Genomic DNA, 16,975 nt, shown 5'->3' with positions numbered 1-16,975 from the left:
TCTGCAAAAACTTATTTATCTTTTTAGCTTATATGCACTCAAACAAAATATTTGTGCAAATAAGGCCAAATCCTTGTTCACTGAAACCAGATTTCAATAGTTAACTTATTCACAAGAAAACATTGATTTTATATGTAAGTATAAAAACATAACTAGGAATGCGGATAATGTGCTGTGAGTGCTAAGTCAAAACAATTGTTTTTCAGGGTATGCACTTTATGCACATAAAGTTACTTGCAGTGTTTTTCTGAATCTCATCAGCTGTTCATGTAACTGTTGTATAAGATGAAATATCTCACTTGTGCATTAACACATTGAAATAGACCTTATCCTAGGAGTGTTCTGACATGCTGTCAGTCTCTGTACATGATTCATATTAGAGAAGGAGTCAGTGCATTCTTGAATATATGAAATCATATATTTAGAATTTCTAAGGCTGTTCCGTATGTCTGTTAATAGGTTTAAAGCTACAAAAACTTACTGTAAGGAAAGCAAAAGTGATTGTTAATGTTGACATCTAGATGTAAGAAGCTGATACTGATTCCTGCTGTATGAATAATACTGATAAAGCAGCAAACTCAATTTAAGAATGACTGAAGTAGACTTCCATTATGTTTAACTATATGAATTTTTGCTATAAGATGGTGGTTAGTTGTGGAAATTTTTTAGTGTTTTTTTTTTTTCCAATACCATTATACTTATTGTCTCAAAAACTCTATCTTTCTTAAGAACAGTCTTCCTGAACATGACATTTAAAACTGAGTAGAAACTGGAGGGTTTCTGCTGTAACTGGTTATGAACCATATCCTTCCTTCTTTATCAGGTGATGTAAGCATCAATTACTTTTTTACCCTCATTTATTTCTAGGTAGTCCTGTCCCAAATGAAGAAGGATTTGTTGAATTTCAGATGGCAGGTCCTTTGAAATACATGTGGTGGTACCACATAGTGGGACTCATCTGGATCAGCGAGTTTATCCTAGCCTGTCAGCAGATGACAGTGGCAGGGGCTGTTGTGACATACTATTTTACAAGGTAAGGATAACTTCGATAGCTCTGTCATGAGCCACACTGGGCACCACTAAATTTGTGTCAGTTTGGCCAAATTTAGAAATATATCCTCTGAGAGAAGGCAGGTTACAACCACCCCTCCCCCACCAGGTTCTGGAATAGTTGAATTTTCCTCGAAGGAAAGTGAAAGAGATAAAAACTATTTATTTAACAAACACACAGGAAAAGAATAATAATGCTAAATGATAAAACTTCTCGCTGTGGAGAGAAAAACCTGGGAAAATTTCAGAGTTCTTCCATAGATCTCTCTCCCCGTCCTTGGAGCTGGGACGGGGTGGTGGGCCCCCCTCCAGGGCCAAGGCCTCGGTGGAAAGTCCTCCCAATGTATTCTGATGTTGAAACCGTCCAGCAGAGAAAAAGGGAAAAAAACGAAAAGGAAAACAAAAGTTCAGCTCTCCGGAGGAAAAGGAGCTGAAAACCTGGCCGAAAGCTGGCTGGAAAGCAAGCAGGCTGCTTCCCCACCCTCGCTCTGCAGAAGCAGACAGGTTTTATCTCTGTGTCCTCAGAACATGAAAACAAACTGCTTTGGAAAAGTACACTTTTCTCTCTCCCCTCTCAGGCTCAGTTTAAAGGCATAGAAAGGCATATATGCTAATTTCTGGGCATAGTGCAGCAATAGGGAATACAACAAGTCACCCCAAGACAGTAGCCTACACATTGATTTAGCAGAAATAATGAGGGGCAGAGGTTTTGGGGAGAATACTTGTATCCATTGTGAAAGCTGGGGAACAGTTAAATTGCCTTGACTCTTTTTAAATCATGTGAAGTTCTGAAATATCTGTTTTGCCAGTTATAGATGGTGTTCTTGACATATAAGACTTGAAGTCTTATTTGCCTTGTAACCTGTGCACATTCTACAGAGATGGGTGGTTGTTTACAAAGTAGGATGCGCCTGGAAGGTCATCTGTTTTGCTAGTAATTAATGCTGGTAAGATCTGTAGAGGTTAAAAAAATAATGAAAGCAATTGATTATTATTTTAATTGCAAAACAGTGCCTTTTAAATTATTTACAGTGCTTCACTAATCTTCATTAATCTTTCTTTCATGAGATTACGCAAGATCTTATTAGATTCATTGTTTACATATAGATTCTGACAAGATCGTATACAAGTAAAAATTCTTGTAAAATTTTAAAGCTCCATATTTCATTGCTATGTTTGTGGACTAAGTTGTGTATCAGTTTTTGAATAATGTATGCAGATATTTTTCAAGTGCATGATTCAGATCACAAATATTTAATTGGTTTGTCTTTTTAATTGAGGCTGTTATCTGAACTACATTTTACTCCTTTTCTTCACTACTCTTTAAAATAGTATCAAAAGCAAGGAATCAATTTACTGTGCTGTCAGAAATTTTGTTATTTTCTTAATGATGAAGTTCTCCAGTACACCAGTGAAATACATCTATGAAATTATTACAAGATGTAATCTTGTGAATAATTAAACTAGATTGAGTACAGAATGAGGAAAATACAGAGGGAAGAGAATAACTCTGCATTTAAATAGATTGCTTAGGAACATGCATGCTTCACCTGTAAGTTTATGTACTTCCTATTACCTGAGGGTGAATGAATTTTATTTTATCCATACTCTATAATTCCATAACAGCAATTTTATTTTAAGTTAGTAAATACTCATTTCTCTCTACTCTTATCTTCTTTTTGCATTTCAAGGTACAATCATAATTTGAAAAGTGACTTGTAAAAATGGAAAAGGCATTAATTTGCACTTACCCATTATTTTGCGTATGAGCAGCTTCCCAAATCAAATGAGACGAGGTTATCCATGGAGAAATGTTTTATATGTGTTTGCTGCTCATTCACCTTAGCCAGATGGATTCCTTTCAACTCAGGCAATAAAAGGCCTCAAAGTATTTTGCATGACAGACTTTGCCCTGAACATGAGAAAGTGTTTGGGTTGCCTGGGCATAAGACTCAAGCCATTTATGTGATTGTGCCCAACAGGGAGTAAAATTTGTCTTCCCCTGAAAGTTAGTTGAGAGAACATACAGGGTAAACCTATTCTAATCATTAACATCTCAGATTATGTTATGCAGATATTAGTTTCATGGAATGAAGAACCTACTTTTATTAACTTTTCTGAATGAAATTTGCATCTTTCCCAAGCTGGGGAGATCCTTTATTTTTTTAATGTTAGCACATGTTTCTTAATATGCTTATTATCATGCTCTTATTTCTAATAAAGAAGAAGAGCCATTCTTTAAATGTTTAATAGTGCTATTCTTTGAGGGAGACATATAAGTGAGTTTCTTGGTAGAAACGTGGCTTCAAACTGTGAAAGTATTTATCTGATAAATTAAAAATATTAATAGCTACATTGCATTAAATAACTTGTTTTAAGGCTCAACACTTGGTACCTTAAGGACATAATACCTAAATCAGAAATGCAAAAAATCTGAGAAAAGACTGTAGGTGATCAATTAGTAATATCCTCTCCAAAGTCCACACAAAGATCTCCAACGTAACAAGAGGGGAGAAGGCAAGTTTATCTAAAAACGTATTAGCACAGTTTCTTACTGGTTTAGAAGGTTTTGAATTGCACACCATCCAACGTAACTTTACAGGAACTGCCAGTTGTTAACAGTGGTAATGAAGCAAGCTGCTAGTAAGACTACCTGTCACCAATGAGTGTTTTCAGTTGCTCAGAGAATCACTGGCAAAGGTATTGGCAAAAGCAAGTTAGTGTAAAAGTGAAAGTGTGACAGAGTTCATTGGCAAGATTCACTCTACTTCTTAGTAGATGGTTAAAGCACACAGAGGAAAAGTAGGATTAAAATCTAAAACCAATTGATCTAAAACGAAACCTAAGATTATTTATATGGAAGCTGGGGATGGAAAAAGGTTAAGGATGAGAAAGGATAAGGATAAAAAGGAGTAAGGGAGACCCTCCCACTGAGTCACAAGAGTGGACCCTCTTGCCTCTTTCAACCCCAGACTTGACCAACAGTTTAGGCCTAAAGATTTTAACAGCACTTAAACTTAGCATCACTTAATCAATACCCTAATTTAACCAATTTTCCAGAAGAGTCTATAGAATTTACTGTGAGCACAACAGTAACTCAGTTATAGACTTGACTTACTTAGCAATCTAACATTCATAGTACATTTGCTGTAGTACATTCACACTCACACTTGTATGTACAAGTACAAGGTATAGATCAGTAAAAATAATTCCTTTCAAGTTCAGGGAAGTGCTCATGCTGGATGCCTTTGCACCTTCTAAACAGGCAAAGGGTTGAGGCTTGAGCAGTGGGGTGTCAGCCCAGGCTCTGTCGGCAGCCTTTGACATTGGTCCTCTGAGTATCACAAACTTGAAAGTTCAGTGGCTCAGAGAGGCCCCACTCAGAGGGAGGTGCTGGTCACAGCCCACTGCAGTCCAGGAGTCTGCAGGGTTGCAAGAGAACGGGCTTTAGTCATAGTAATTCTCCATCCTGTCCACAATTCAGGTCTGCAATTTTCTTTGAAAGTTCAATAACAGAAATGTTGTTCTTCCTAAGTTATTATTTAGGCACAAAAAAGAAAGTTTACAAGGCTATTTAAAAACAGGAGCTCGTTAGACAGGATAAGTTCCTGGGAGCAGACCATGTTTCTGATAAGTTTGAGGAGCTGAGCCCAGGTGCTCTTTCTCAAGACTGAGGCCTAGCAAGCATTTCTGAGATCACAGTGCAGCCCAAAGCAGGAAGGGACAAAGGGGATGCACCACCACACTACTCATATGTGTTACGAATAGATTTAAACACAGAAGAGCAAATAAAACTAAGTCTCTGTGAATAAAGCAGATCAAACCCAGAAAGGTTTGAAATACATGCCAAAACTTGATTAAAACCAAAGGCGGTTAGATGTTGGTGCCAAAAAAAACTTGATATATTTTATTTAATTTGTAAAAGAAGAAAGAAAGAAAGAAATCGAAAAAGAGTGGGGGTGGGGCAGGGCGAGTGACATGGGTTAGGTAGAAACATATCATCCTTCCAAGGGTCCCAATGATGTCTTGTGACTTCCCTCCATCTGATCTTCTTTGTGCTTAGGGTCCCCTGCTGCATCCCAAAAAGTATAGAGTCCAATGGATTCTATACTTTTTGGGCCAGGTGGGAAAGCCCAGGTGCCTCCCCTGGGGAGGACAAGTTTGACACTGTCCCTTGCAACACTGTGGATCTGTTGCATCATGTTGCAGTGCTGTGGTGGAGGCTTTGATGGGCCATGACATCCCCACTGCTGTCATTCACATGAGTGTCCGTAGATCTGGCTATCCCGGGGTGAAGGGCCCCACAGCTGAGCTGGTCTGCACAGCAGAGGATGGGAATTCACTGCCTTTGACTAGAAGCTTTTTCACCACACACCCAAAGCCTCTCTCCACCCTCCCTTTGGTGTGACAGTCTGTGGGAGACTGGCAGCTGATAGCCCTGGGGCTATGGTCTCCACCAGGTGAAGGTGAGGCTTAACCCTCCTGTGAATGTATTCTTTTCCTGAAGACCAGACTCGAGTCACTTTATCTTATCTCCATCAACTTGCAGTCCAGGGCCTCAGTCAGGAGGCTCATGGAGGGTGTGGTGGTCTTCCATGCAGCTTTTGTTATACAGTTTTACTATAATAGGCAAAAGTCCTAAGCCAAAAAAATTTCAGTCTCTGACAGTATGACATACTGATTCCTTATCCTAGTCCTACTTCTGCATTAGAGACAAATCAGCGAGTTACACAGATTGTCAGGGTGGAGTAAGCAATATATCCTGAAAGCTAGTATGAGGATAATATATTCCTTTTGCACATTGTTTTATTGAGAATTTGTAGCACTTGTAGATGATTTTGCATAAATACTGATCATTCTACTTCATTTTTTTTCTGTTTTCAACAGGGAGAAAAGGAATCTGCCATTTACTCCTATTCTGGCATCTGTTAATCGCCTTGTTTGTTACCACCTAGGAACAGTAGCAAAAGGGTCTTTCATTATCACACTAGTGAAGATACCACGAATGATTCTCATGTATATTCACACACAACTCAAAGGAAAAGTAAGAGAAATAGATTCCATTTTCTTACCAAAACTCAAGGCCTGACGCGTTTACCTGTTTGTTTAGTCAATGTGAGAGGTCGGAAGTCTTGTTTTGGAATAGATCATGGGTAAGAATAAATTCTTCACTATCAGGGTGGTGAGGCACTAGAACAGGTTACCCAGAGAAGTTGTGGATACCCCACCCCTGGAAATGTTCTGAGTCACATTGGGTGAGCAACCTGGTCTAGTGAAAGGTGTCCCTGCCTGGTGGTGTTGGGAGTTCCTTCCAACCCAAACAATCCTATGAATATGAATATTTAGACTTTACAGGACCATGGGACTGATACAGATTGCTTAAGTTAGTGGGCTGAATATCAGTTACTGAAACACCAGGGAATATTTTTCCTAAAAAACTCTTTATCGGTGTTTTCCCACATTCTGTGCTTTTTCTAGGAAAATGCTTGTGCTCGCTGTATGCTTAAAGCCTGCATCTGCTGCCTTTGGTGTCTAGAAAAGTGCCTGACATACTTAAATCAGGTAAGATTTTCAATATTTAAGTTTTATGTAAGGGCTGGTACTAGTATATATATTCTCAGAGTATAGTCTGATGCCAACACATAATGTATTGTACTTTGGACCTGAACTTGAATGAAAATACTTCAGTCTTGTCTCCATTACTGAAATTATACTGCAAAACACTACATTGACCTTTGGAATGTAAACAAAAACTAAAAATAGCTAATATTCATCTTTATGAGCATGGTATCTAAACTTTATAACAATGTATTTAGTGGTTGGAAACATTGCCTCTTATGTCTACTCGTTGAAACTGCATCTGAGTTTCAAAATATTTTTGCAGTGAAACAAGAATTAAGCTTTGCTAGGTGTAATATTTAAGATTCCCACAGTGTAAGAACTATACAAAACATCAAACTGTCATCATTGTCTCCAAAGGGGAAAAAGAGTTGCAAAGTGCGACATACTAGCTGGTCCTTGTAAAAGATCCCTTGTAAAAGTGGGTTTATGGGCCTGTAGTTCCACCTCTTACATATGTACATAAATACCTTGGTAATATCTGTTTCACTGTTGTTAATTTTTTTTTGCTTGTGGAAATGTAGAGAATAAAATCATAAGAAAGCATTTTAAACCCCTCAATGTAATCCTTGAAAACTGTCCTCACTAGCCTTAAATGCAATCTAGTTGAGTATCTAGAAATTATCTTGCTTGACTTGTATGACGCTCAAATTCTTTTATATTTCCAGATTTCTTTTTTGGAACTATTTAATTTCTGTAGCTATGCTACCGTTCACCACCTCCTGCAGAGAAATTGCAAATTCTGTTTAATGAGTTTTTTTGAACAAACTAGTTAATGCATAAATTATGAGCAAGGGAGGAGAAGAATATTAATTCTTTACCTCATATAATCTTCTGTCAGCTGGTTCATATTGCTTGATTCAACAACTCTCAAGGGAATTTTGGTTCATTAAAATCGTATGATGAATGTGACTTACTCAGAAGCTGTATCTTCCCCTCACCTTCCCCACCCTCCATCTGAAATACCTGATCGTTCTATGAACAAATCTTCAATCTCCTTTTCTCAGAATGCGTATACAGCCACAGCTATCAACAGCACCAATTTCTGCACCTCAGCAAAGGATGCCTTTGTTATCCTAGTGGAAAATGCTTTGCGAGTGGCTGCCATAAACACAGTTGGGGATTTTATGCTGTTTCTAGGAAAGGTATGTCTGCTGTATACAGTTGTTACAGACCTGCATTGTAGAAGCAATCTTTCTTTAGCAATGGCTTGAACCCTAATACAAAATGCCTTAAAAATCCTGTTTCTTAGTGTGCACTTTATCACATCTAGCAGCATCCTATTAGGAAGGGACTATTCAGCATAGGGAGCATAAGCAGATGATCCACTTAAATTTAGTAAAAGTGACTAGAGAGGAATAGCTGAAGCTTATGACACCTTTTCCATTATTTTTTTAGGGAGTCAAGAGAAAAGTGATTAGAAGTTTTAAGGTTTTGATTTTGTGGTTAAGACAGAATTACAAGGAAAGGAAGCTTTTCTTTTAAATTCTGTTTAGTAAGGACTCTTCAGGTTTATGTTGAAAATTTGACATATTATTGACCACCCTTTATTGGGGTGACAAAATTGGACTGGAAGAGTACAGAAGCCTGCTATGAGGAACTGCCAGCTTAAGCAACTAAGTTAGTTCTACTCTGAAAATTAAAAGGAGACTAGAATAATTTCTTCAGTCAGTCAGCCTCTTGGGTCTCCAGCTGATGGAGATAGACTGTATGGAAACGTAATCCAGTGAATTATTTCTATCCTTTGAAGTGCCATAATTTCCTGAAACAATTAATACCAGTCTTCTTAAATCACCTGTGCCTAAGTATTTGGACACTGGTTGGACTGATCTGTATTCCTTATTGCATTCCTCTACTTCTGTTAAATCAGAGTACAGCGGGCTGAACTTTGAATCCAGTAATTAAGTGAGTAAGATGTGAGAAGGAATAAACATATTAGGCAGATAAAGGTGCTTGAGAGAACCTGAAATTACATAACAAAATTTTACTGAGGTATCTTAAAAATGTTAGGAAACACCTCCCTGAAAAGAAGTCTCAGATTATTAGAAAAATGTGCAGGTGACAGAAATGTTCAAATGAACAGTGCTTATAAAAATTAGTATCAGCTACAGAAACAATGCTACACTATCAGCATCTCTTCTACCAGTTCCATGTGGTGTTTTCATAAAAGCTGGCCTATGTAATGATTTTGTGTTTAGCTGCAGTTCATAATAATAAATTCAGAAATGTTCAAAAAGTTAGTCCTTTTATTTTTGCCAAAACCACACTGGTACCCAGTAGAATATATGTTAGGGCCTCACACATAGTGTAGTTCTGTGGAGACTATTACATGAAGTGCCTCATGTGAATTCTGATCTACTTTCTCCTGTATGGAGGGGAGATAGATATTAAACAAGCTTGATAGTTGTTCCACTAGCAAAATGAAAGACATACCATCCTCCTTACACCTGACTTCTCCTTCCACCCCAAATAAAAAAACCCAAGTGCATGTTAGTTGATGCGCTGCATCAGGTTGTGGGGTTTATATAACTGACAGGATAAAGTTCTTTTTTACAGGAATGTTGTATAACACTAGAACAATGACAGCAGAATATAAATGTAATCTGCTCTGAAAAATAATCTTTGTGCTGAAGGATGTGTAACAATTGACTTGAACCTGCTGAAAAATGAATTAAATGTCATTTACCCCTAGGGACATGGTAGGAGGTAAAGGAGGTAAAGATCTTGTTACCTACCATCTGTAACCTCTAATTCTAACCCTGGCAGACCAAGAAGCATATTGCCTTAAAAAAAATAAACCAAACAAAAAATATCAAAAGGCTTCTGCCATTAGAGTTGCCTACCATTTTCTTCTTCAGGTCCTGATTGTCTGCAGCACAGGTTTGGCCGGCATTATGTTGCTGAATTACCAACGAGATTACACCATCTGGGTGCTGCCACTCATCATTGTCTGCCTCTTTGCATTCCTGGTTGCTCACTGCTTCCTTTCCATTTATGAAATGGTTGTTGATGTCCTTTTCTTATGTTTTGCCATCGATACAAAATACAATGATGGGAGCCCTGGCAGGGAATTTTACATGGATAAAGTTCTCATGGTAAGTTTCCCCTTACTCTCCAAGTCTAAGGATCTGGTTCCATAAAATAGGTATTTTGACAGTGGAATGAGTGCACTAGCTGAGTTCAATATGGGGATTTTTTGGTTGTTTGATTTTTTTTTACCTTGTCATCTTGTTTATGGCTTGATCAGGAAACAGTGTCATTTGATAAGCATCAAATAAGGAATGATGCTTCCTTCCTGTGGTATTGGCTTCTATTTGCTAGCTGTTAGATGAGCAGTCAGCTTGCAGAATCATACTCTTGGGTACCATGTCTTGTAAATGCCACAGTGCAAAACAGAAAGAAGCAAAAATAAGGGAAGAAAATTTGGGTTTTGTACTTTCCCAAGAAGGACCTCTCTTTGGATGTGAGAGAGAAAAAAATAGCAGACTATTCTACCTCACACATAGATAGAGTGACCACAGTGGAGTTTTTGTACAGACATAAACCAGAATTTGTGTGACTTTGTCACACATAGAAACACCAGGCTTTATGTTCTGTCCTGGAGCCTACATGCTTTGTCAAGGCTTTTTGCAAGGCCAATTAATTTTGTTTATTTTTGTTCCATGTTGTTTTCTGTTCACTCTAACTAGAAACCAAGATGATAAAATTCTGCTCCTCAAGCCCTTCACTTTGTTGTTGAGTAGGAAATTTCTTGACAGTGTTTTTAAGTGGCAGCTGTAGAATGTGTCTCTGTAAAATGTACCCTCATGTGTAGGCTAGAGGAAGATTCTCCTGACTTCTAGCATAATTTTTTTTTTATTACTGTGGGAAAACCATGCCAAGAATTTAGTGCTAAATTTTTTGTAAACCCCTACAGAACCTAAAGTATATAATAAAAAAGTGGCAGCTGATGAGTTGCTTCTTAACAAAGAGTAACAGTAAAATGCAGCATGTTCTCTCAGAAGAAAGCACTGATAAATTCTAAAAGCATTGTGGGTTTCTTTAGTCAGCAGTCAATATCATAGAACCCCAGCAGCTAAAGTTTACTGACATTTTCTGCAGAATTCTTGCCTTTAGGAGAAAAAAATTGTTTAAAATTGAATTAGCACCTTTTCTAATTTTCATGAAAAGGAGATTGTGATTTGGTGAAAAATGTAAGAGGTTGAATTGAGGAAAGTTAGGGAAATCACCCAAACCTTGCAAGTAATTACCTCCAAGTCCTTTTGTTTAATGGAGTTCTGACATGCACAGGATACAAGGCAGTAAATGGGATTCTGGTTTGCTTGGGGTTTTTGTTGTTATGGTTTATTTTTTGTTTGGTTTTGGCTTGGTTTTTGTTTTTTTGAAAACCAGCCTTTTACCTTCTTTCCCCATAAAGGAGAGCATTACGTGGTAAATGTGAAAGTTGTAAGTGCACACAAGGCAAACATTTGTCTGGCTTCCAGAATTAAGTGAGGGAGGCCTTTGTGGCTATTTGGCAGGCTTTTTTGATACTTCATGGTCAAGTCTAAGCAAGAGAAGTGGGAGATGCAAACTGCCTGGATATTTTGAGTAGTTACATCTTGAAGTTCTGTCTTGAGATTTGATGTTTGGAGTCTGCTCTATGAAAGCACTTGTCATTTCATTACTGTTTTTCAGGAGTTTGTGGAGAATAGTAGGAAATCTATGAAAGAAGCTGGCCGGGGAGGTGGAGCTGAGGGCAGAGAGCTAAAACCAATGGTAGGTGCAGATGAGGAGGTGGCGATCCTCCAAGAGTTTCACTTTTACTTCTTCTCCCTCTTTGTCTTTACTGACTGCACTTCTTCAGGAGAAGTTTTTGTTCTCTGTATCACTCAAGATGTTCTGCTTTTTCTGTTTGTGAGCTTGCCTATCACCTGGATGGCAGAGTTTTTGTCACAGCTGAGACCATCTCCTGTAAAAGTAAGATGAAAGGAACTGTCTCATATGAAACAAATGCAGTATAATTTCATTAGGATTAGTGGTGCATGATATGTGGTATATGCAGACACCTCAGTTGCTGAATAGTCTAAAAATAAGGTGGCTCTGAGATTCATTGGGCTCTTCTTTGCCCTGAGATGAACAATTTTTGCTCATCTTACATTCCCTACAAAAGCCTGAAATGAAGAACACTACTGAGTGCATCTGTTGTTGCAAAGTAAAACCAGGTATTTAAAGCCCTCACCAAATTATCTTACACAGTGCCAAGGAATTGGATACAGTGATTCCTTTCAACCTGCTCAAATGACATTTCTCCCAGTTGTTTGTTTTATTGCCAACTACTTATGTTGCTTGTCTCTTGTGTGCTCTTTCCATCTCACACTGTCAGATGCACAGACAGTGAACAATGCATCATTTATGCTTCTGCAGCCTGTTTTACTAATGGTGTGCCTGTTAGGAAGGCGTTGCATGTCTGAGTAGCCTGGAATAAGGAACACTATACATGGTACAGATAACAGATAGGAGGATAAGTTTGGAAGGTGGAGAACAGAGAGCGTATAATGGAGAGCCAGGCTGGGCAAGGTATGACTTGTCATTGTACATTATGACTTTGTAAGAGAGGGTATTTTTCCATCATCACTTTCTCAGAGTGTTTGGGGTTGTATTTCTATACTATGGGGATAATTTTTTAACCAAATGGAATCTAAATAAGTGTATGCTAACAGAAGAATTTATTTTTTCAACTATGTATGTGAAGCCATGTTGCATGAGCATTTTTTGACTAAGCTGGAATGGGTCCCTGCTATAGACTGGATAGATGTGTAGCTTTGCGTGTTTTGCTATTTCATTATGGCATACCAGTTTCTAGATTTGCTTATGCCTAAATGCTGCTGTGTTTATACATATAAAAAACTAATTCAATGCTCATTTACTGTTTTCTTCTGGGAGTAATTCTAGCCGGTCAAGCAGACACTAACATTGGGATTTTCAAAGCAGCCTAAATGCTATATAGATGCAAATGTGTCATGAAAATGATTGAGAATTGGGTATGCAAACTCTCTAGTCATACATACAAAAAATTCAGTTCAAAATTTTATGTTGAATTCTTAATTCACATAATTGGTTTACCTTAAGTGATTTACCACTCATGCTGTTGTCAGAGCTGGCACAGGCTGCTACATATACTTTTGTACTTGACTGCCTAAAGCTTGGATGTTAAAAAACTTTATTCACCCCCATCCCTTGTAAAAGCACAAACCAAGTACTTGCAAATCAAGGGTGGTCTTATTCTTAGAGGAATTTTTTTTTCGGCTGTTGAGCCTGGTACTGGCTGAAAGTCGTCTTGGGACTGCTGGGGAAGATGCTGAGCACTTGGGGCTCAGCATGGGAGTAGTCACCTGCTGAATTACTCCCAGTTCTGCTGCTCATGTGATTGTCTTGTTTGGAACTGTTTGGGCCTTGTGGTTTTCCATTTTTGGGCATTCAGCTCCAGTTGATTTAACGTTGAAATACTAGGTTCTCACTTCCTGAAAACGATGGGACACAGCAGTTAAATTTCTGATACCTTTCCCTAATGTACTGATAGATGGCCTCAGTTACATGTAGAATAGGATCATTCATGAGTCTGTTATGTAGCAGTAGTACCCATAGTCCCAAAATTGCATGTCTGAAATTTAGATCAATATTACTTTTTTCTCTTCTTTTAAAAACAGAGTCTTTACTGTTTTGTTTCAGTTTCCTTGAAATGCAGATATTTCTTAGATATGACAATTATTTCTTTAAGTGAAATGCCCTAAGTGCAGTTGTATTTAAAGTAGATCTTAGCAGCAGAGATGAGGAAACACTTAGGATGTTCTGTTCTCATATCAGGGCACAACAAAAAACCCCACCTTTTCATGCTTCTTTCTTTATGGCTTCCAGTGACCCCTTTGATTCAGTTTCTCCTTGTCCTTTGGCATTTGTCTAAGACTGTACTGTATGACTTTGTTTTCTAGGCCTCTGGAGCAAGTTCATCTTGAAACTAGCCAGCCATATTGGAACCCATTGACATTCCAAAACAGTATATATATACATATATACATACATACATATATATATATATATATATAAAAATATACAGCCAAAATCAGAGAAAAGGAACAGGGATTTAAAACTTTTTTTAACAATTATTTTTGTGAAACATGTACTCTTTTCATACGGGTGGCTTTTACAAGCAGCTTTATCATTGTTCCATTTCTTAAATTATTTGTTGTGGTCATGGAAATGTTGATTCTTATCTGCTCGATATTTTAAAATCTGGAGGAAGTATCATTGTAAAGATAATTTGAAATCATGACTGGGTTTAGAGACAGATTTCCCATGACACTGCTAATCTGCTGAGAGTTTTACTTGTTTAATTTCTTTTAAATTTGCATTAAATTCGGGACAGTGACGTACAGAAAACCTTAAAATCAAGGAAAGTCTCAAATTTAGTTTTTCAAGAGGTGGTTTCAGCAAGAATTCATCCAGTTCAAATGTGTTTGTAAGCAGTTATTTTACTTTACAGCCCTGGCAGGGTACAGTTTTGTTTACCAGTATCAGATATCACAATAACCAACTCCTCAGGTATTTAGGTGTGTGGGAGCCCTTGCATCTCCTATTAAACAGAACCTACAAAATGGGGACAGATAATTTTTATATGCAATTAACTTCCTGCTTACCCTACTTACCCCTCATACCCATTGCCCTCTATCCTCCCCTTGAGTTCAGTAGCCTCCTTCACACTTCAGCAGTGTTCCTTTGAAGGGTATGGATTCTCCATACGGGCAATTGAAATAACAGATTGCTAAAGCTCAGTCTTAGCCATACTCGTGATTAATTCATGACTAGATGCAAAGATGCTGAGGATGGGAAGAGAGATGAACTGTACTACTGTACATAAAAAAGTACTGTATGCTTCATTTCATCTAATGAGAAAGCTCTGGGAGGTAGAAGGGATCATTCCTTGCCTGTTGTTTGATCCATATTTGTACATACTGTAGAGGGTGGCTAAAGCCAGAAAGGGCAGAGAAACATTCCTTTGGAAGTAAAACTGCCAGGATAGTTATCTGAAGTTATTAAATAATGACACGAGAACATGCTTTTTTATTATTATTAGATACATAAATTTATTTTCAGTCTGGAAGCTCACCAGATATGAATGCTAATATTCAATTATTCAGCATAGTGAAATGGTAAATGCTTAAGTGTATTTGCTAAGAATTAATGATCTGTTTATGCTATATATTCCTTTTGTTACCATTTTTTTAAGAAAACTATTTTTGTTATTGTAAAGTTAATATTTCAGAGCAGAATTTTTTAAATTATTGCACTAAATACAAGCTGTCTACAAATAATGATGCCTCAATGGTTCAATCACTCCATTCAAGAAAATCTTTTGAAAGAGTAAGAGCCTTTCTACAGAAGCTTTATGATGGAGTGGAGAGGTATGTCTAGGTAGAGACATGCACAACTCGTGTTATCAAGGTTTAGTAAGTAAGCAGTTATCTGTGCTTCCTTTCAGACTATCAGACTTCTAAATTGCTGCTGAAGGTTAAAAAAATCATGTAGTATCATGTAGCTAACTAGTGCTCTTATCTTTTGGCAATAGTAAAATGTTTCACTTTTGCTTCCAGAAGTCATTTGATAACTTAAATTTGTTACATTTTTTTTTTTCTGTAAGCCAATTAAAACAATTTACACTTTTCATATCACAGATCCCAAACTATTCAAAAGGTTTGAAAATAAAGATATATTTGGAAAGGATAGCTGCTGGGGAGACAAAGAGCATTATCCAGTCTGGGAAGCACTTACTCATTTAAGTGAACCGTATCTATAACTACTAGCATCAGGAGGGCTCTATAAGTATGGAAGTTGTAACTTACACATCTGTGTAAATGCTGACTGGACTATAGCTTCAGCCTAGGGATTTAAACTGGAGCACTAGTGAGGCCTCTCAGTGCAAGTTAGAGGTCAGACTTGCCCAGAAGAAACAGTGGAGCAGCCTTACGTTTGTGGAAAGGAGACATTCTTGCAGTGTCTAAGACAGCAGTGGCACTCAGCACCAGTATTTGTGTAGATCAGAGGGGTTCAGCAACACAAATTTAAAAACTGGCTTAGATGAATCCTAGAAACTGGTTTTCAAGGCTAAAAGTCTTATCAAGTTCCCAGTTTCTTCCAGTGAAGCTAGTTTTCATCATGTTTGGAGGTTATTGGAGGTGCTTAATCAAAGAATCCTTGTATTCTGCTCATTTTGATAAAAAATTTCTGCCCTGACTGGCTCCACAAGTTTATGTTCTCCGCTCACTGGAAGTCCTGGGTGGGGACTTTTCTCTGTAATTGCAACTGGGACTGCAGTTGGTAACAAATTTTGTATTTTTGTATGACTTGACTGTGCACCATTTTTATAGCAGTTTATCCTGTCTTAAAAATAAATTTGTTTATTTACATGGTGTTTAAAAGATACAGGCAACATTTTTCTATGGGTAGTTGTAACATTTAAGTGAGAAATCTATATCATTACAAAGTTCTTAATAAAAACGTGTGCACCGTTCTTGAGTGTATATCCAGCATGCAGAGCTTTTCAGTCCTGTCAAAAAGGCATTTCATCCACACACAGGCTTTACAGTGGCCCTTTAAAGCTTTTGAATGTCCTTTGAAGTTCATTTGCAACCAAACTACAAGCTGCCCTCTTCCAGCTCTGTCTTGTGCACAGAGATAAGCAGAAGACAGAATTCTGAAAAAAACAACTTTTCAGGACAAATTTAGACTCTGCTTTCCGTTCCTAGTGGGGATAGTGGAGTGGGAGGACATTTTGGCATGTAAATCCCGTACATAAATTTTGGCAGTAGGGGTGCTGGGGTCTGCCAGCTGTGATGGATTAAATACTTTTTCTCATTGTTGGTTATTAAAGCCGGTGTATGGTCTGCTTTGTGGGAAGCAGTCTAGACTAAGTAGAGAGTGATGCTGCACTGAGAATAACAATGCAGAGGAGCAGACGAGACAGCTGAAACAGAGAAATCATCTCCTCAGAAAGTCCATTGAATTGAGTAGTGCTCAAAGACTGGAGATTTAGGCTGGACAGTTTGGATTTAGAAACAATCATTGAGATTACTGCTTCCCAGCATTTGGTTTTGGCATCATAGCCTCTGACCAGCTAGGTTTCAGAGGACAAAAAGCATACCATCCCTCAAATTGTTAATTTTTTTTCCATTTTATTTTTTTCTGTTTGGAAGTTGAACAGCACCGTGTCATCTTTATTGCTTCTTCCAGTCCTGCAGAATATTTTGTTGTTGTTGTTCTGTTGGGTCTC

At 37.8% G+C, this 16,975-nt stretch overlaps 1 protein-coding gene across 2 annotated transcripts in view; it reads left to right on the top strand.

Annotated features, from left to right (window-relative positions):
- The window catches only part of SLC44A1 (solute carrier family 44 member 1), a 66,476-nt gene extending 50,366 nt beyond the window's left edge, over positions 1-16,110 (top strand). Inside the window, exons 10-16 of one of the 2 annotated variants that reach the window (XM_069001086.1) lie at positions 868-1,033; positions 5,938-6,094; positions 6,529-6,612; positions 7,677-7,814; positions 9,528-9,764; positions 11,347-11,427; positions 13,641-16,110. In XM_069001086.1, the coding sequence (XP_068857187.1) occupies positions 868-1,033; positions 5,938-6,094; positions 6,529-6,612; positions 7,677-7,814; positions 9,528-9,764; positions 11,347-11,427; positions 13,641-13,664 (887 nt within the window). In that variant the 3' untranslated portion in view covers positions 13,665-16,110. Of the gene's footprint in view, positions 1-867; positions 1,034-5,937; positions 6,095-6,528; positions 6,613-7,676; positions 7,815-9,527; positions 9,765-11,346 lie in introns of both variants that reach the window. The other variant, XM_069001085.1, reaches the window with a different exon arrangement.
- The last annotated feature ends 865 nt before the right edge of the window (positions 16,111-16,975 follow it).

This window comes from Aphelocoma coerulescens (assembly GCF_041296385.1).
Source record: "Aphelocoma coerulescens isolate FSJ_1873_10779 chromosome Z unlocalized genomic scaffold, UR_Acoe_1.0 ChrZ, whole genome shotgun sequence".
Taxonomy (NCBI): Eukaryota; Metazoa; Chordata; class Aves; order Passeriformes; family Corvidae; genus Aphelocoma; species Aphelocoma coerulescens.
This window is presented reverse-complemented; position numbering and strand designations above follow the sequence as displayed.